Raw genomic sequence first — 20,282 nt, forward strand, 5'->3', positions numbered from 1 at the left:
ATTTACAGTTGTTGAACAGTGATGACTTCGTTCCTGATCTGCTGACAACATAGTTCTGTGATACGGCATGATCTCTTGCCCCCTCCGTTTTTTCTCAACAAGCAATTTTGTCTGTTGTTTGTTTGTTTCAGACGCCTAGACCACAACGAGCTGACATCCATCCCAAGTCTAGGGAAGGCTTCTCCTAACATCTTATCACTCTACCTGTGAGTATAGAGCACTGAAGCCACCACTGAACCTCCATTACGTCCATTACGTCTTTTGCTGGGATCCCTCTGTCTACTGCCTGGCTAGCTGTCTGTCTACTACCTGGCTAGCTGTCTGTCTACTACCTGGCTAGCTGTCTGTCTACTACCTGGCTAGCTGTCTGTCTACTACCTGGCTAGCTGTCTGTCTACTGCCTGGCTAGCTGTCTGTCTACTACCTGGCTAGCTGTCTGTCTACTGCCTGGCTAGCTGTCTGTCTACTGCCTGGCTAGCTGTCTGTCTACTGCCTGGCTAGCTGTCTGTCTACTGCCTGGCTAGCTGTCTGTCTACTGCCTGGCTAGCTGTCTGTCTACTGCCTGGCTAGCTGTCTGTCTACTGCCTGGCTAGCTGTCTGTCTACTGCCTGGCTAGCTGTCTGTCTACTACCTGGCTAGCTGTCTGTCTACTGCCTGGCTAGCTGTCTGGGTAAATGTCAGACTATTTGTCTGGCTATATGTCTGGGCTTTATATAGTCAGGTGTCTTTGCATTGCTTCCTCCTTCACTTGTTTAATTTAAGCCTCTCTGACTCACATAGGCAACTGACCACTTCATATAAACCACAGTCATAGCCAGCTTTGTCACCTAAAAACAATGATTTAATGGCATGTGTGGCTGTTATTTTTACTGCGAAATTAGTGTCAACTGTTTCAACTAGGCTACACTAGTTCTCCACAACCTCTCCTCTACTCTCTCACAGGACTTCCTGTTTAGGTGAGTGGTGTGTGTGTGGTGTGTGTGTGTGCGCTGTGTACCCCCAAGTTTCTTGTTGGTTGGATTTTGCAAGGTGACGATGATGGGAGCTTTGTTGGAAGGCCCTCCTGGTTACAGTTGTGAAACTCTGCCTGCAGGGACTGCCTGCTCTGGCATCTCACTGGAGATTTACTGCCCTATTTGGGGAGATCATGTGTGTGTGCTGTGTGTCTGTGTATACTTGTGTATACGTGTGTGTGTGTGTGTGTGCGCTGGCGTGTGTGCCACAGCTGTGAGGCTGACAGTCTCCCGCAGTACACACAATTGTGACACTGTCCTGCTCGCCTGTTCTGCAGAAAGTCAGTGAGGCCTTGTTTTCCAACCGTTGTCGTCCTTCTGTATGGCCGTAGAGAAGACACTAGACCCGTTCAACCGGGAAACACAGAGACAGTCCACAGGCTGGGGATAAACAGTTGGCCTCCCCAGCTGTGTGGAGTCTGTGTTGTATCTCCACTGCTACGGGGGTGGGAGGACCCGCAGGGCTGCTGGGTGCTACCCTGCAGGGCTGCTGGGTGCTACCCTGCAGGGCTGCTGGGTGCTACCCTGCAGGGCTGCTGGGTGCTACCCTGCAGGGCTGCTGGGTGCTACCCTGCAGGGCTGCTGGGTGCTACCCTGCAGGGCTGCTGGGTGCTACCCTGCAGGGCTGCTGGGTGCTACCCTGCAGGGCTGCTGGGTGCTACCCTGCAGGGCTGCTGGGTGCTACCCTGCAGGGCTGCTGGGTGCTACCCTGCAGGGCTGCTGGGTGCTACCCTGCAGGGCTGCTGGGTGCTACCCTGCAGGGCTGCTGGCTGCTACCCTGCAGGGCTGCTGGGTGCTACCCTGCAGGGCTGCTCTCTGCCAGGCCTCAGAAGCAGCCACGTCCCTGCCTCGCCTTCTGGGTCACCCTGTAGGTTCTCAGAAGGACCAACGACTGTAGACAGAACATGCCCCTCCCCATCCCCCTCCCCGTCAAGGTGTTCAGCCTGTTGCATGTTAGCCTTTCAAATGTGTTAGTGTTCTTCAGTTATGTGTTTGAAAATGAACCCCGGCCCTCGTTGGCTGGTTCAGGAGAATGCAGCCCTCCTCTCTGCTCTGGCTTCTTTTTTTGGCCTGGTTGGAAGCCTGTTGCTATGGGTAGCCCAGGGACCTATCTTTACAAAGCTGCACAGCTGATGGCCTGTAGAACACTGCAGCTGGTGCTGTCAGTCACAGGGCTTATGGTAAAACACATAGGCAGGAAGGGGAGTGGGGGATGGTGGTGGGGGCAAGATGGTGGAGACTTCACAAGAAGTGAAGGACTCAGGGTGACATCGCCACGGTTACCACAGGGGAAGCGAAGTTTGGAGGAAGAGGGCAGAAGAAGGGGGGCATGCACCCGGCTCAGGTTTTTGCCCAAAAGTAACCCAAATACCCGTCCCCCCCAGCCCAAACACCCCGTCCCCCCCCTTGGCAGCAGCCCAGCCAGTTCCTACCCTGGTCCGTGTGCCTTGGCAGCTCATGCAGACATGGCACACCAGTGCGGGCAGAATTCCTGTATGGTTGGTGGAGAGCGGTCGGAATGCTGTCTGACTGCAGGGCTTGTGTGAGACTATGGCCTCTGGAAGAGGAGGATGGACCGTGGGGAAAGAGGGGTGCAACAGGAAAGAGAGGGGGTGTCTGCACCACCCATCTGTGTGAATGCATAGAGGGGGAGAGAGAGGGAGGGAGGGAGCAATGATGACCATTCTGTGAGATCAGCCTCTGTGGTCTTCTCTGTTCTCTCCTTCTCTCCCTCCCTCTCTCCTTCTCTCCCTCCCTCTCTGCAGTTTCCCCTCTTCCCCTATTCCCTCCCACAAAGCCATCCGCCTCTTCTGGTTCTCCCTCCAGTGCGGTCCATCAGGCAGAGATAAACCAGAGAGAGCGTGCCTGACCAGCTCACCAGATAACCTGTGTGTCCGCCTGCCTTTGGTCCTGCATTAATCACTGCTTCAAGATCCAATCAGGCCCACAATGCACCTGGTCTTTCCAAAGAGATCCCCCAGTCCCAGAATGCCACAGCAGGCCAGCTCCGCTACTCCTAGGATCACACAGGCCCAGTGACATTAGATGTGCACAAACTGCTCTATTGTCTGGCCTGCCAACATCAAAGGCAGGAGTCATAACAACTCCAATAGACACTCATAGTGCTAATGGGATGATGTGATTTGAGATAACTATTCTATTGTTTTGGTCCCCAACATCAAACAGGGGCTGGCTGAACAATGGCCTGAAATCACTGACCAAAGGGCTGGCTGGATCGACGTGAACAAACGTCTCCATGTTGTGCTTCTATACATCAAAAGAGGTGTCAGAATGATCTGATTATAATCATATGCTCAATGGGGGATTGTGAGATTTGGAATTAAATGGATTGAATGGAGCTGTGAACATCAAAGAGAGAGCGGAGGGAGGGAGGGTGGGATGGAGAGAGTGTGAGAGGGGGACAAGCAGAGAGAGAGAGAAAGACAGACTTTGGTGTGGGTTAGAGGCGCACTGGGCGGAACTTCTCGGGTCAGCTTCTGAGAGAGAGAGACAGAGAGAGAACGATGGGAAGAAACCGAACCTCACCCTCTGATTTGGAGTCAGATCTGAGACGTTTTTTCCCAGCGAGGGTCAGCAGCTGTTGACCCCCCCGCTCCGCAGAGGCTCTGTCAGTCTCTCCCTCCAGCCCTCCATCATGTGGCTCCCACAGGCTTCTCATATGGGTATGGGTTGGGGTGGGGTGGAGGGCAGGGGTGTGTGTATGTATGTGTGTGTGTGTGGGGGGGCAGGGGTCGTGTGTGTGTGTGTGTGTGGGGGGGGGGGGGTCAGTGACTGCTACTCATCCTTTACTTTTTCCACCACTGTTTATTCAGGTGGTCTGCAGCAGGACTGCCCCCCCCCCCCCCACCCCCCCCCCCCCCCCCCCCCCACTTGCCTACAGAGGCTCTTTTAGCCTGTGTGTGTGAGGGAGGGGGGAGGGGGCCCTGGGGCAGAGGGATTGACCTTGTTTTTATATAGTGTGACTGGTAGGACACCTGCCTGTCTGAATGCAACAGACCAGCCAGGGACATTTAGCAAACTTCTCCCAGACTCTCCTCATAGATTCTTTTTGTGGGTGTTTCCTTCGCTGAAAAACTGTGTGTAAGGTAACTTAGATTGACCTGGGATTTGTTTTACCAGTACTGTACAGGGTTTGTTAATTTCATGGTGAACTGGACACACTGAGTCCATCCAGCAGTGTTGACCCTTTACAGCTCATCACACTCTCAAGTGTTTAGAGCTCCTCTTAGAGTCCTGAGTGATCCATCAGGGTCACCTATCTAGAATGTTCCATGACAGAGCCCTCAGCCTGGACTGCAGCAGAGGCCTTGGTAGTGTTTGGAGAGGAATGTTTGTATTCTCTTCGAGCTGACGTTTGCTCCTGAAGGAGACCACTTGGTTGTGTGTACTCTCTCTCTTTGTTCCTGAGTGGACTAGGAGCACAATGACGGGGTCTTGTGTGCTCCTGGAAAAGCACATATTTGCAGCCCCGATTGGTTCAGAATAGATGGCGAGTTGCATTATCTTGTGAAGCAGTGACAGCACACTGTGCATTTTGTCTCGCAGATGTCAGTCTCTTGTTTTTATTGATTTTTCTCTGTTTTTCAGACACCACAATAAAATCCGGAGCATTGAGGGCAGGCGCATGAGGGAACTGGTCTCCGTGGAAACGCTGGACCTGAGTAATAATGACGTCAGTGAAGTGCGAGGGCACTCCTTCCCTGCAGGCCTCCAGATCAAAGATCTGTAAGTATAACCTCAAAACATCCCCCCCATCTGCCTATACCTCTACTGAACCTCTCCCTGGTCCACGTACATCCAACGTCCTGTCAGTGCCGCGGAGGTCCTCTTTGTCCTTGGTTCTGACGCTTGTGCTTTCTTCATCACGCTCATTCCTGGTTGTGTTGTTCTGTTTCCCCAGGTATCTGAGCAACAACAAGATCGTGCTTCTGGAGTCTGGAGCTCTGGACCAGCTGGGCTCGTCTCTGCAGGTCCTCAGGCTGAGCAGGAACCGCCTCAGCCAGGTCCCTGTGAAGGGCTTCCAGCTGCCCAGGCTCACCCAGCTGTGAGTAGCTCTCCTCCTGACTCCGGCCGGAGCAGCCTTGCTTGTGGAAAGAGTGGTAGCTTGTTTTTTGGGGGGGAAACCAAGGCAAACTGGAATCTGAGCAGTGTGTCTATAGTGGTTAGACTAGTTGTGAGGGCCATTAGTGGGACCTCCTGCCCTCCTGGGGGGAGACTCTTCTTTGGTCAACATGAGAGCCATTCCCTGGCTGATTTATGCCCTTCCCTGTGTACCTTGAGTGGGTCATCTCTCCCTGAGCCCGCTCCATGATGGCTCTTTTCCCCGTTCCCGGCCCTCCCCTGCAGCATTACGCCAAGGTAGCCTCATCCACACCTCCACACCTCCACTGTGGGGAGAAGGAGACACAGGTAATGGGAGTCTGCTCCATTGTGGCTACGGGTCTCTTCACTCCACGGTTCCAGAAGCTTCCCCGGGTGCCTATTGTTTCACAGGTGACACTGTATCTGTACATGCTTATGGCAACATGGAGCTGACACAAAGAGCCTGTGTGGCTGTTTATGCTGCCGGGCTGTGATATCACACTTCCTGCTCGCCAGGTGCAGGCAGGTGACACAGCCCAGCGGAGAGAGCTGAGGGCTTTACCAACACCTCGCACGCTATTTCTATTTTACTCCTCTCCTTGAAGACGGTTCTCCATGACTTCTATTCAGTAACCTTGAAAGGGAAGGGTGTTGAAATGTCATGTGCTGAAATGCTCTGGCCTCGCTCCCTGATGGACTAGTTCCTCTTATCCCAGAGCTATTTCCATGTGTTTGATGTTTGCTACTGCAGTTGACCTTAGAGTGATTGATGCCGGTTTGTGATCCTGTATTGGGATGCCCAGGTCAGAACATGACCCTAGTTTGCAACCAGACCCTTCAGGTCCCAGGGGTGTGCAGCGCTGGCCCATACTGGGCACAGGGGCCACAGGTGGAACGGAGATCACTCAGGAATGCCTGCTGGGGGGGTTTGTGGAGATGAATGCTAATTAGAACCAGGAGAGGAGAGTAATGAGCTGCTGTAACTAGCGGCCTTGTCTTCATGGAACCTGTGAAATGTAGAAATAGAGAAACAAGCCATGTATGTTCTGTCCTCTTGACCGTGTTCCTGGGCGATGTGTCTACAGTGAACTGAACAGGAACCGTCTGAGGCAGGTGGAGGGCCTGACCTTCCAGGGCCTAGCCAGTCTGGAGGTTCTCAAGCTCCAGAGAAACAACATCAGCAAGCTAACCGACGGAGCCTTCTGGGGCCTGGCCAAGATGAAAACACTGTGAGTGTCCCGACGATCTGCCTCTGACCTCCAAACATCTACAATACACTGGCGTGAACTTAAGTTGAGTTTTTTTTTTTTTTTTACCCAAATTACATTACCCATACTGCCTGTGTCCTGTTCCCCCTGCAGCCACCTGGACTACAACAATCTGATGGAGGTGAACAGCGGCTCCTTGTACGGCCTCAGCTCCCTGCTGCAGCTCTTCCTCAGCAACAACTCCATCTCCCACATCAACCCTGACGGCTGGAGGTTCTGCCAGAAGCTGCGCGAACTGTGAGTACCTGCTGTCGTCCCAACACCCTGCCTCCCAACACCCTGCCACCCTGCCTCCCAACACCCTGCCTCCCAACACCCTGCCAGCCTGCCTCCCAACACCCTGCCTCCCAACACCCTGCCTGCCTCCCAACACCCTGCCTGCCTCCCAACACCCTGCCTCCCAACACCATGCCTGCCTGCCTCCCAACACCCTGCCTCCTAACACCCTTCCTGCCTGCCTGCCTCCCAACACCCTGCCTCCCAACACCCTGCCTCCCAACACCCTGCCTCCCAACACCCTGCCTCCCAACACCCTGCCTGCCTGCCTCCCAACACCCTGCCTCCCAACACCCTGCCTCCCAACACCCTGCCTGCCTGCCTCCCAACACCCTGCCTCCCAACACCCTGCCTGCCTGCCTGCCTCCCAACACCCTGCCTCCCAACACCCTGCCTCCCAACACCCTGCCTCCCAACACCCTGCCTCCCAACACCCTGCCTGCCTGCCTCCCAACACCCTGCCTCCCAACACCCTGCCTGCCTGCCTCCCAACACCCTGCCTCCCAACACCCTGCCTCCTAACACACTTCCTGCCTGCCTGCCTCCCAACACCCTGCCTGCCTGCCTCCCAACACCCTGCCTCCCAACACCCTGCCTGCCTGCCTCCCAACACCCTGCCTGCCTGCCTCCCAACACCCTGCCTCCCAACACCCTGCCTCCCAACACCCTGCCTCCCAACACCCTGCCTCCCAACACCCTGCCTCCTAACACCCTTCCTGCCTGCCTGCCTCCCAACACCCTGCCTCCCAACACCCTGCCTCCCAACACCCTGCCACCCAACACCCTGCCACCCTGCCTCCCAACACCCTGCCTGCCTCCCAACACCCTGCCTGCCTGCCTCTCCCCGCACCTGAACCTCGGCTAAATGACTTAACGCTCAATATGCACTCCTCTCAGGATAAGCCTGTTTAGCCCATAATTACAGCCGGGGTTGACAGTAGCTAAGTCCTCTTTAAGCACCTGTATTCAGGTCTCCAAACGGGTTTGGCCCACTAGCGTGTAATCCTGTGTTGCCAGTGTTGTGGTAATTACAGAGGGGATCCCCGTCTCTCAGTCGAATGAATGAGCTGGTATTATCTCTGCTGTTCAGACTGTGTTGACACGACTGTTCCAGTGTCCAGCTTAGCTCAGGTGAGGCATTGCTAACTGGGCCGTTGTTAGGCATCACTGGCGCCAAGGACAGCACTCTGCGTGTGGGTTCATGTATGTATTTCAAACTGATATCAGCCTGTGTGTGTCTGATGACCCTCTGTATCCGTGCTCCATCTTGTTGCAGTCCGCACAGTGAGAGGTTATATGATTTTATTAGTGGGCCCTGATGACTGTGATACAAGGGGATAGTGGTGTGCTGTCCCTGTGTGTGGCTCCAGAGCTGCCTGCTTTATGGCTCGCCTGTTATTACATTCCGGATGAGACAGGCTGACGAGGAAGGAGGCAGAGAGACTGTACACATGACTGACCACACTGCCCCCAGCTCCGGTCCAGACCTTGCCCACACACACACACCACATATCCTGTCAGGCCACTGGTAGATTGAGACCATAAAGAATGCAGTGATGGGAGACTGAGTGGAGAACTGAGTTTCATGCTTGAACAAAAGCGGTGAGATCCAGAGTTTGATGACAGATGCATCTGGCACCAGTAAAACATCTGATATGTTCCCCCTGCGTCTCACCTCCCCGTGATCGTCCCGACGTCAACCACCACGACCACAATAGAAGCATCTAAATTGTGGTGTTGAGGGGAGTCGGCAATGAACCTCAAAACAAAAAAGATGTCTGCCGCCACTCTGTGCTGTGTCAAGTCCTGACCGCTCCCTCCCTCCCTCCCCCTCCTCTGCTCCCCCCTCCAGGAACCTGTCGTACAACAACCTGACCCGCCTGGATGAGGGCTGCCTGGCCGTGCTAGGAGACCTTCAGTCCCTCCGCCTGGGTCACAACTCCATCAGCCATGTGACCGAAGGAGCCTTCAAAGGCCTCAAGTCCCTGCGCACCCTGTAAGTCTTCCTGACCCCTCCCAAGGCACACAACATTAGTTCCTTCCTGAAGGTAGAGGCTGGAGGAACCATTGCATCTTTCGTTAGTCCCTCGTGGGCAGTTGTGAAACACCTTGCAGTTGTTTACTTGAGACGGTTGCCCATTGTCTCATTTGCATTTGTGTGTGTGTGTGTGTGTGTGTGTGTGCGTTGACGAGGTGTGCATGCGTCACCATTGTCATGGTTTCTGGGAGAACATTTCTTTTGGGGGAGTTTTCTTCTCTCCCCTCCCTGTTAAGTCTGTGCGTTACTGGGTTCCCAGAAAAGCTAGATGCACATGTGTTCCCCGGTGCTAACCTCCCTGGAGGCTCCTGGCCCTTTTAAAACAGAGCAGGATGGGAGTCCGCCTTCTACACTGGCCCCGCACAGGCAGACGGAGAGGGGGATGGAGGGATAGAGGGAGGCTGTTGAAGGGCTGGTTCCTTGCGTCTTTTTGGCCTGAGCTCTGCTCAGCCAGCCAGCCAGAGAAAAGAGTGTTGCCTGTGCTCGCTAGACAAGGTCTTTCTCACAGTGGGGTGACAAGCCAAGGCATATACAGACCTTTCTCTGCTGGCACAGAGAGAGAGAGAGAGAGGGGGGTAGCTGTGTGAGAGGCCCTCTGTTTTGCTCGCCTCTCTCGCCCTTTCTCTCTTTTTTCACTTTTTCCTTTCTTTCTCACTTGCCGGCTTTGTCTGTCCCGCCGATCCCCACACACATCTCCTGTTTTCCTCTCCGCTCTCACTAGCCTTTTATCTCTGCCTCCTCGCTCCCTTTATTCTGTCCCCACTTTATCTTTTGCATTCTTTCTTTTAATGACTTTCTTACTTTCGCCCTCCCCATGTCTCTTATCCCTTCCTGCTCCACCTCTGGCTCTCTCTTCCTCTTCCTCTCTGCATCTCTCTTCCCCGCCCCTCTCTCTTCCTGATCTCTTCCTCTCTCGCTCCCTCTCTCTTTCAGGCAGGTCTAATCTAATCATTGTGCTGGATGGTAGGCACAGACCAGGCCTGTAAGAGAGCCGGGGCTAGCTTTAATTGGGCCTGCACTGTTGGCCATGGCAGCGTGGGCTTGGAGCCTGCAGTGGGGTGTGAAAGCCCTGTGTAGGCCAGGCTTTTCAGCAGTGGGGGCCAGTCTTCAGGGGCCTCCCCCCTGGCCTCCCCCGGCCCCTGCATGGGCCCCCACCACTGGGCCGCATTAACAAGGCAACGGCCATTCACGCCCAGCCAGCCAGAAAGAATAGGAAATTGGCAGCCCAGTCCTGTCGAACTGTAGAGGCTCTGAAAGGAAGCGGAGGGAAGGTCTGTGGATGCGGGTGGGGGGTGGAGGGGCTGGAAGAGAGGGGGTATTGAGTGCTAAAGGACTGTGTGGGTGTGAGTGACCATCAGCCTCAAAGAGCTTTCCAAAGTTTGAAAGAAAGTCCCTTAATGGCAGGGGAAACAAAGCGTGCGATAGAGCGGCGAGTCACATCTTTGTCCAAGTCTTTTTTTGTTGTTTTTCTTCCTGATTGCTATTCAGAGGGCTCCCAGTGCCCAGATGACTTCACCGGTGTGGATAGCCCGGTAGAGCAGCTAATGAAGTCTATTCAGCATGCGTTTAGAAGTGTCCGGGCAGACCCAAGGCTCCTTTCTTCTCTAGTTTAGCTTCAGTCTCATTTATTTCCAGCTTCATTAGCAGCAGTTGCTGTGACTGTGGCACAGACCTTCCACCAGGACTCCCAGACCCAACTGGCTGGATCCAGAGGGCATTATGCGCCCGGCAATCTCTCCATGCCGTCATGAATTATACATGTGTATGCCTGCGCTGGGGTGGCGTGCCTTCCTCCCTCCAGTAACCCCCCCCCCCCCCCCTCCCTCAAAGGAAAGAATGCGCTTGGCTGGCAGAGCAGAGCAGCAGGGAGAAGTTTGCTCTTTAGGCCAGGTGCGGATGGGGGGGGGGGGGGGGGGGGGAAGAGAAGGAGTGGGTGGGGCCAACCCGTGACTTCCAACTACGTCTCTTCTAAAGCTACAGAGTACTCTGAACTACCCTCCTCCTTCCCCGTCGCTCCTCCATCGCTCTCATCTCTTATTTTCTCTCTCGCTCTCTCTCTCTCTCTCTCTCTCGTCTCTCTCTCTCTCTCTCTCTCTCTCTCTCTCTCTCTCTCCACAGGGAGTTGGACCATAACGACATCTCTGGGACAATAGAGGACACCAATGGGGCCTTCTCTGGACTAGACAGCCTCAACAAGCTGTGAGTCTCTCCCCCTCCTCCCTCCACCACCCCTCCCTTTCAGCTCGCTGGCCTGCCACTGGTTTGGCGATTGTCTCTCCACTTCTCTGCACCCCCCCCCCCCCCCTCCCCACAGCCAGTGTGAGAAGTGCGTTTCTTGGTGCTCTCCCCAGCCTCCAGCACGGCCTGGGCAGGTCGAACAGAGAGCCGCCCCGGTCTCTGTCTCTCCCCTCAGGGCCTCACACATCATTTGGAAGTGCTACTCTGAGCGATGACTTGAAGTGCTACACTGAGAGATGACTTGAAGTGCCGCTCCGCTTTTATGAGGCTTTCTTCATGATGCATCCAGGTTTATATTTTAACTGCTGTTGGCCTAAAACCCCAGTCTGTTCAAATCGGTTTTTCATCTGGGGTTTATCTCAGTCTGACTCTTCCAGTGGCCATGAAGTTTAGTTGGGGTCTGTGGGGAGGCCATGAGACCTTGGAAATGACTTTTTGTCTATAGTTTATGGTCTTTCATAATTTACCCTCCTTGTCTAAACCCTGTTGTCACCAGTCCAGATAAGGAGTGAAGCAGCACTTAAGATGCACACAGAGCTGAAGCATTCAGCGTCCAATGCAGTCATCACACATCAAGTAAAAAGGCTGGTGTCCAGCCAAGGCCGTTCCCTGAGTGAGCCCCAGTGAAAGGGCTTTTCTGTGGACCTGCAGGAGATCCAGCAAGCCTGCTCTGAGCCCCTCTCCCCCTCCCTCCATCCCTCCTCTCCACTCTTCTCGTCTAGAAAGCCCTGTTGTTAGGAGCTGAGAGAGGGTGAAATTGGGGGGTGGGCCCGGTCATCAACATCAAACGGCGTGTTAGCCCTGCGCGCCCCGCCTCTGCCCCGGCCCTTTTGTCTCGCTGGGAGGGGTGTCGGCGGAAACTGCCCGCTGTACCCAGCACTGGCACAACACCCCCACCCCCACCCGCCCCGGGTGGGGTGGCCGGAAAACACGCTCACCAACGCTGGGAACAAGATAAAGGGAGGGGGGACTTCAAAGTCTCCTCGGAACGTCTTGTGTCCTCCCAGATCGGCTTGGGAATATCCCCTCATGGGAGGCAGCCACTGTTGTATGTCTAATCTGGGTTTACTGGAGGTCTCTCTTTCAGACCACAGGTCCTCTTTCACCATCCAGGCTAAGAGAATAGGAATGACTCATGCTAGCTATGGACCACTCCTGTCTGTCCAGCCCAGTCCAGTTTGACCAGCTCAATCTGAGCAGCCCAGTCCTGTCCTAGCAGCCCAGTCCTAGCAGCCCAGCCCAGTCCTAGCAGCCCAGTCCAGTCCTAGCAGCCCAGCCCAGTCCTAGCAGCCCAGCCCAGTCCTAGCAGCCCAGTCCAGCCCAGCCCAGCCCAGCCCAGTCCTAGCATCCCAGAGTGCAAGGTCTCAGCCCTGCTGCACTGCTGAAGGATGGCGGGAGGGGGTGAGGGGGGTGAGAGGAGGAACGGTGGGAAACGGAGGATAGGGGTTGGGGGTGGGGGGGCGCTGCTTTTGAAGAGCGTCTGGGATTAAACCCCCAGGAGGGGGGAGAGACGCTTGTTCCTTGCTTGAACCTGGCCTTGACAAGGCTACTTTTATTCCCCCTACAAGCTGTGTTGTCCCAACAGTGAGAGAACCTGGCCTTTCATGTGACTACCCCTCCGCCCCCCGCCTTCCCCCCCGGGCCCCTCCCCTCCTCCCAGGCTCTCAGACCCACCCTGTCATCGCTATTAAATTCTAATAAAGATAAAAGTGGTGTTTGAAGAGCAGAGCAGGGCCGGACCGGGCCCCCAGACTCCCTCAGCCTTCGTCCTAATCTCCACAGTTCGGATTTCCAATACCTCAATCCCTTCGCTCTTATCAGATTCAGCTTCACTAATTGTGCTTTTCTCTCTCTTTCCCCTCTTCCTCTCCTTTTCTGTCTCATGTTTGCCCACCCCACCCCCCCACCCCACCCCAATCCCCTCCCCCCACCCACCCAACCCAATCCCCTCCCCCCACCCCCCTCTCAACTCCCCCCACCCCCCCTCTCAACTCTCTTGCTCTTTTCTTCTACCTCTCTCCCTCCGTTTATCGCCGCCCTTCATGTTTGGAAATTGCAGAACTCTGTTTGGAAACAAGATCAAGTCGGTGGCCAAGAAAGCCTTCTCAGGCCTAGAAGCCCTGGAGCACCTGTGAGTATCCCACAATGCACTGGGGCCCCTCCGAGCGCGGCTGCCAAAAGTAGCTGCCTGAGAGGGCTGCTAGCAATTTAATAACGTCTTTGTAAAAGGAGAAGACAGGGTTTGCGAGGGCCCAGCTGCTTCCCTCTCGTTAGTCTGCAGACTCAACTTTGGCCTTTTTTCCTGGTGCAAGGGAACAAAGTTATTGAGCATATGGTCAGTTTCGTAGAATAAATGGAATTTCTATAAGCTCTTTCGCAGGCCCTGGCTGTTAGGGGAGGAGAGAGAAAAGCAAGTGCCAGAGTGTATCCTCAGTCTAACATGCCTGCCTCTGTCCACCTTGTTTAAAACAAGCCATTTGGAAGTGTGTGTGTGTGTGTGTGTGTTCCTATCACAACTGACAGCCCTCTGTTTAATGTCCCCGTAGGAACCTGGGAGAGAATGCTATCCGCTCAATCCAGCCAGACGCCTTCAGCAAGATGGGGAACCTCAAGAGCCTGTGAGTTGATCATGACTCACCTGTAACACACACACACACACATACACACAAGATATTATATACACGATGATGCTATAGTCATGGGAAAAGAAGTGAGACCTTATTCCTCAGTCTGATCAGAGCTGTTCTAAAACAGACAGTCAGATAACAGCCGTCCTCTCCTCTCAGGATGATCCAGAGTGACAGCTTCCTGTGTGACTGCCAGCTTCGCTGGCTCCCCGAGTGGCTGGTGACACGGGACTTGGTAGAGGACGTGAATGCCACCTGTGCCCATCCCGAGAGCCTGGAGGGCAGCAGCATCTTCCAGGCTCCGACAGAGAGCTTTGTCTGTGGTGAGTCGCGTCGCTCTGCCCGACAGTTGTGCACGTCATTTATTGGGTTGTTTATCTGATTTCACCTGTTTGGATCTGAAAGGCTTATTCATGGGTGTGAGTCAGTGTTTGTACATCAGTATGCAAATATCTAAGCTTCTCTGTTTTGGTTGGTGTGTGTGTGTGTGTGGGGGGTTTTGTTAGTTTGCTTTTCCAGTCGAGTATGTGTGTTATTAGGTAACACTAACACCTCCCTCCCTTCTGCCCTCCCTCCCTCCGTGCTCATCCCCCCCTCCCCCCTCTCCTCTGGGTAGACGACCTTCCCAAGCCTCAGATCACGGTCCAGCCAGAGACCACCATCACCGTCCTGGGCAGCGACGTGCGTCTGACCTGCACGGCCGCCAGCAGCAGCTCCTCTCCCATGACCTTCGCCTGGCGCAAGGACCAGGAGCTGCTGCGCCAGGCGCAGATGGAGAACTACGCCCACGTCCGCGCGCAGCCGGGCGGGGTGATGGAGTACACCACCATCCTCCACCTGCGTCACGTCACCTTCGCCCACGAGGGGCGCTACCAGTGCATCATCACCAACCACTTTGGCTCCTCCTACTCCAACAAGGCCCGCGTCACAGTCAATGGTCAGTTTGTGCTTTTTAGTGTGTGTGCTAGTTTGTATGTGTGTTAGTTTGTGTTTGTGTGCGTAGAAATGACTTCCTCCGGATAACTCTGTAATTTAGGAGATACTTAGCCGAGTTAGACAGCATAGGAGAGCTGTTCTACCGTGGGACAGAATAAATCAGATTAGGGCTCATTCAGAGCTCTTCCTCCAAGAATCTCTTCAGCCTTCTCTCTCACACACACACACACACTCCCTCTCTCTCTCCCACCCTCCCTCATTCTCTCACTCGCTCAGAGAGGAATTTGGAACTAATGTGTCCATCAGTTCCCTGCTGTGTCAGCCTGGCTGACCGCTTCACTGGAGCAGTCTGAGGCTGGTCCCCTGCTCAGTAGAACTCTAACCCAGCCTCTCCTCTCCCCCAGTTCTGCCCTCCTTCGTCAAGACGCCCCAGGACAGAGCCATCCGTACGGGCACCACGGCCAGACTGGAGTGCGCCGCGGAGGGCCACCCGACGCCTCAGATCGCCTGGCAGAAGGACGGGGGCACGGACTTCCCGGCCGCTCGCGAGCGCCGCATGCACGTGATGCCCGACGACGACGTGTTCTTCATCACGGACGTAAAGCCGGAGGACATGGGCGTGTATAGCTGCACCGCCAAGAACACGGCAGGCACCGTGTCGGCCAACGCCAGCCTCACCGTGCTGGGTGAGACATGCCGCCGTCACACATGACGTCATATGTGACGTCGTACATGACGTTATACATGCTACCAGTCTCCTCTCCTTTCCTCAAAATGTATTATTTCCTCATTGAATCAAATCATTTAGTATTCACATTACACGTTCCACAGCTGAGATCCATTTTGGATTTCATTTGAGCTTTTTAACTTTCTCAGTTAACTTAATTTAACTGGATTTTGGGAAATTTTACCACGTAAATAACCCCCAAGCCACTTGGGAATTGGTCAGCCTTCGGCTTGGGACCCAAACCCTTTATTTTCCTTCTGCAGCTGTGGCCTTGTTGTAGGTCAGGTGTCAAAGGTCAGGGGTTAGGGCTGGGGTTGGAAGGGGGAGGGGTAGGGCTCACAGAGGGGTGTTTGTTACGCCCCCCTCCCACCCCGCCTCCTGTCAGGGTGGGAGGGGAAGGCCTAATTCCTGAGCTGTGGGGCTGAGTAATGGCCATGTAGGAAAATATGTGGAGGTTGGAAGATGGGAACTCCCTGGATTCTCTGAAATACTCAAGACGAAATTTTCTCACGTTTACTTTGTGCTGTATATTGGAGGGTAGTTTCATCCAATGTAAAGGGCTCGGTTCTGTTTGGCCTGGGGTGACTGGGAGGCCTCTGTTATGGGGCCCTGCGGGGGGTGAGGGGGCTGGAAGGTAGGAGAGGGGGAACAGAGGGAGGGGTGAGGGAGAGGGGAGGCTGGGGCGGGTTAAGTGAGATCTCTTAATCTGTGTGTTTCCTGCTGAGAGGAGAAGCCTTCTCCACACACCCCCTCACACACACACACACACACGCACACACGCAAATACACACAGCTCAATGCACACAGATCACCAGTCAGCATAGACTAATACAACTGGAGGAAGGACTCCTTAGTTAGGAGTCTTTTCGTAAACATTCCGTAGCGCAGATCTGCATCATATCACACCACTGCCGTGCGTCTCCTGTCTGCCTGTTACCTGGTCTGTGTGCTTGTTTTGAACTCGGAAACATAGTTAGAGGGCCAAACACCACACCTGCGTTTATGTTCCCAGCCGAGTGCATCTCTAACCCCTCCCTCCCTCCCAACAGAGACCCCTCACCTGGTCCAGGATCTGGAGGATCGCAGCGTGGTGGTTGGCGACACGGTGGCTCTGCAGTGCAAGGCCCTGGGCAGCCCCCCGCCCCGCATCACCTGGCTACGCAACGACCAGCCCCTCCGCCCCTCCGACAGGCACCACTTCACCCCCGGCAACCAGCTGCTGGTGATCGGCAGCGCCGCCCTGGAGGACGAGGGCCGCTACACCTGCGTCATGTCCAACCCCCTGGGCACGGAGCGCGCCCACAGCCAGCTGAGCGTGCGCCAGCAGCACCCCGTCTGCGCCCCGCCCTCCGGCCCCAGCACCGTCACCGTGGGTATCATCGTCATCGCCGTGGTGACAAGCATCGTGGTGACCTCGCTGGTGTGGGTGTGCATCATCTACCAGACCCGCAAGAAGAGCGAGGAGTGCAGCGTCACCAACACAGGTGAGGGTCTGCAGGCGACGCCCAGGTGACCCAGGTGATGGTTTGATGTTGACCCTGCTGACACCCCTCCCTCTCCCTCCAGATGAGACCATCGTGCCCCCGGATGTGCCCAGCTACCTGTCCTCCCAGGGCACCCTGTCTGAGAGGCAGGACGTGTGCATCAGGGTGGAGGCCGGCGGGGGAGGCCAGCCCAACGGACACCTGGACACCTCAGGTAGGGCTGGGCCTCCACACCTCTCACACGCTCCAGGACTCAACTCATCTACGCAGCACGCAAGGAACCGCTGGACGGGCTTCTAAACCACAGGGTTAACGTGTGTGTGTGCGTGTGCGCAGGCTTCGACGGTGCCGTGGTGTGTACAGACTGCATGGAGAATGGGAGCAGCTACTGTAAGGACCCCGGCTACCTTCCCCAGGGGATGGGACCAGTGGGCCTGGAGTACCAGCAGCATCCCCACACACCCCCCATGGAGTACAGCGCCCCCCCCCTGCACCCCGACACGGGATACTACACCCCCCCACACTGCAACGGGACCCCCAACGGAGTCCGAAGGGACCCCCAGCCTCCCGGCTCACCCGGCCACCACGACAAAGTGACGTCACAGCGGAACCACCAAGACAGACAAGGTACGGTGTCACCACGGCGATGACGACCGTCGCTGTCACACCAGTCGCTCGCTGAAACCCCATCGCGTTCGTAGCTGCCAGCTGTGGCTGTGAGGCGGTGATGGTGAAAGGGAGGAGGGTGATGGATGGGTCCCAGTCGTTTCTTGACAGCTGGATCATAGCTGTCAGCCTGGGAGTCTTGAGGGTAGCTCCCACCTCCAGCTGCAGCCAGGCAGCGTTGAGTTCCCAGCGCTGGCAGCCTTCCATCAGGGCAGGTCTGGGCCTGTGCTGCCTGGGACTCTGCTCCCTCAGCTAGGAGGGATCCAAGCTGGATCGCCCTCGCAGCGCAGCCCTTCTAGAGCCATTCATCATCCTGTAGCCCAGAGCTGTGTGTGGATACAGGTCTTCATGTTTGCGTGTGCCATCACTGGCCTGCTATTTCATTCTCCACTCTCTCTCCCCCTCTCTCTCCCTCCCCTCTCTCTGTCTCAGGGTTGCCTGGGAAGAGAGCAGGACAGATCGTCGTGTGCTCCCCGTCACAAGCTGAGTCGTTCCACAAGCCGGTCAAGCTTTCCCCAGCCGCGCTGGACAGTGAGAGGGAGCTGAGGAAGACTCTGCTGTCTAACGGGCACGCTCCCAGAGCCACTCAGTGACAGCGCCCCCCTCAGGAGAGCCAGCGACTAGCAGGCGCCCCCCCCTCTGCACACCCCCTGAACTAAAACAAACTCACCTTGTTCTTTGGGAACTGGACTGCTACCTCAAATAGAGGAGAATGTTCCCCCCCTCCCCCTCTGGTCTGGGGCTGAAGGGGCGGGGGCGTGAGGAAGGGGACGGGGGCGCGAGGAAGGGGACGGGGTCCGGAGCTTGAAGGCGAAGCTTGTGTGGGTGGCGTCCCATCCGAGCGTATCAGATGTACATACTTAAAACCTTCCCCTGGGAGGTGCCAATCACAACCTAGCTCCAAATAAATGACTTGCATTTGAAGCATGCAAATGTAGGGAATAATGTACAGTATATGTGTGTTTGAGAAAGAGAGCTATACCATTGGACATTTGACGTGTACATAAGAGGTTGCATATATATTATATAACTTTTACAAAAGAGTATTTGAATTTATTCTGTGCATGATAAAGAAAGGAGTGATGGTATTTTTGTCTTTTTCAAAATGAGCCTCATCGACATCTCGGCTTCAGCTCCGGTGCCTTACAGGATCACAGGAACTCTAGAACCAGACTCATCATATATCAAGAGATTTAGAGAGATCTATCAGTGCACTCACATACCATGGAAACACTTTATTGCACTTGAATGTATTTGACAAACACTGCCAGTCATGGCCTTAAACAAACATAACTTACACTCAGTGGTACTTCATGAAGGATGAACTTGGGTTTAATTTATTTCGGTACGTGATATGGTACAAGGCAGGATGTTTTGATGGACAAACTAGGTTTTGGTCATGTAAGCACTTTTGTACTCAAGTTACTCATCATTACTTACATCTGACAAAGCAGCTTAGGGACATGATGTATGGATTTGTAAACTCTTCCATTTCAGAGTAACCTATCACTTTCCATGTTTCTGGGATTAGAGGAACATCAGGGCTCTTCCACCTGTTTAGTGACTACCAAAAACCTGCTCCAGTAGCCTTTGGTTCAGACAAGACCCTCTCCTGTGCTTGTAACTCCAATGTTTTTGTTCACTCTTTACTCAACAAATATACCTGGTTTCAAATACACATTTATAGCAAATGTGGCTCCATGTATATTTCAACTGTAAAAGGGAATGGTGATCTTGACCGGTTGAACCAGAAGTTCATGTGGAGTCAGTTGTGTTACTGCATCAGTTGTGTTACTGCTGTCATGTGCCTAACCTGTCGCCTGCTCCATGTTCACGCTGAGGATGGCCAGTATTCGCCTGTCAGAACACAAACCAGACCATATATAATAGTGGTAAAGCTGGTATCTGTTGAGTCTTTGTAAAACGTTATTGGTACGTGGTGAGGATGTTTCATTCTGTGAACAGCTTACTGTTTGGGAAACTTGTGAAAATGGACTCTTAACCAAAATTAAGACAAATGCAGTTAAAGTCCTCCTCCTCTTCCCGAAGCCTGGATACTTGGGGCCAGTGTGACACACAAAGATCAGTTTAACGTTTTACATTGTGTAATGCGTACATGGGTCTTGCCCATTTTGGCTTTGTGTAATTCTGATCCAGTATTTGCTAGTTGCCTCATCAACGCTAGACATGTTTTTACAATTACAGAGTATAACAAAGGAACTATCAGAAAGCTAGAATTACATAAAAGATCATTCAGATGTTACTAGGACATTTCCCCAGTGTATCCAGGTTTGAATGAGGTTAAACAGTACATTATATCTGGTCCGAATAATTTATTGAAATAGACTGTCTGAAGCCATTGTACCATTGTCAAAGCTAAAAACATTGAAGTGTCTTACACGGCATTGCAGTGTCTAATAAAATCACATTTTGATATCATACATTATGATTTTCTTTTTGTGTGTGTGTGTCTTGAGTGGTTCTCAGATGAACCCACCTCTCTGTTGCACACGGTGACGTAAATGTAGCTAGGACTGGACTGGTCTATCCAGCCCAGAGCGAGAGCCTGTGATCTGGGGAGGGGGGGGAGGGGGTCAGAGCCAGGACAGGCTGCACATTCCAGCTGGTGACTGACAGCCCCCCCAAGACAGATCCTGAGCGCCTGGTGCAGCCATCAAATGTTGCGCATTGTTCTGCGGCAGCTTCGTGACAGGCAGTGTGACAAACACACCCACCTGTGGGGCCGTCCGTCTCCCTGTGGACGTGCCCGGCTCCCTCACCTCCGCTACCTACTGCCGCTCTGTGAAGGACACCCCGCAAGTCAGAAAACTTGGCTTACGACAAGATACCATCAAATGTGACCTCACATCTGCGTTTGCGTCTAGGGTTTCCTGTCACTTTTTGT

At 54.2% G+C, this 20,282-nt stretch overlaps 1 protein-coding gene across 2 annotated transcripts in view; it reads left to right on the top strand.

Annotated features, from left to right (window-relative positions):
* Positions 1-19,818, top strand: part of lrig1 (leucine-rich repeats and immunoglobulin-like domains 1) — a 26,026-nt gene extending 6,208 nt beyond the window's left edge. For both annotated transcript variants that reach the window (XM_067255140.1, XM_067255149.1), the window contains exons 3-18: positions 132-206; positions 4,623-4,760; positions 4,936-5,079; positions 6,203-6,346; positions 6,479-6,622; positions 8,514-8,657; positions 10,818-10,898; positions 12,997-13,068; positions 13,484-13,555; positions 13,724-13,887; positions 14,181-14,501; positions 14,905-15,186; positions 16,277-16,711; positions 16,794-16,925; positions 17,048-17,338; positions 17,810-19,818. In XM_067255140.1, the coding sequence (XP_067111241.1) occupies positions 132-206; positions 4,623-4,760; positions 4,936-5,079; positions 6,203-6,346; positions 6,479-6,622; positions 8,514-8,657; positions 10,818-10,898; positions 12,997-13,068; positions 13,484-13,555; positions 13,724-13,887; positions 14,181-14,501; positions 14,905-15,186; positions 16,277-16,711; positions 16,794-16,925; positions 17,048-17,338; positions 17,810-17,970 (2,800 nt within the window). In that variant the 3' untranslated portion in view covers positions 17,971-19,818. The remainder of the gene's footprint in view (positions 1-131; positions 207-4,622; positions 4,761-4,935; positions 5,080-6,202; positions 6,347-6,478; positions 6,623-8,513; positions 8,658-10,817; positions 10,899-12,996; positions 13,069-13,483; positions 13,556-13,723; positions 13,888-14,180; positions 14,502-14,904; positions 15,187-16,276; positions 16,712-16,793; positions 16,926-17,047; positions 17,339-17,809) is intronic.
* The last annotated feature ends 464 nt before the right edge of the window (positions 19,819-20,282 follow it).

Source organism: Osmerus mordax, chromosome 1, assembly GCF_038355195.1.
Source record: "Osmerus mordax isolate fOsmMor3 chromosome 1, fOsmMor3.pri, whole genome shotgun sequence".
Taxonomy (NCBI): domain Eukaryota; kingdom Metazoa; phylum Chordata; class Actinopteri; order Osmeriformes; family Osmeridae; genus Osmerus; species Osmerus mordax.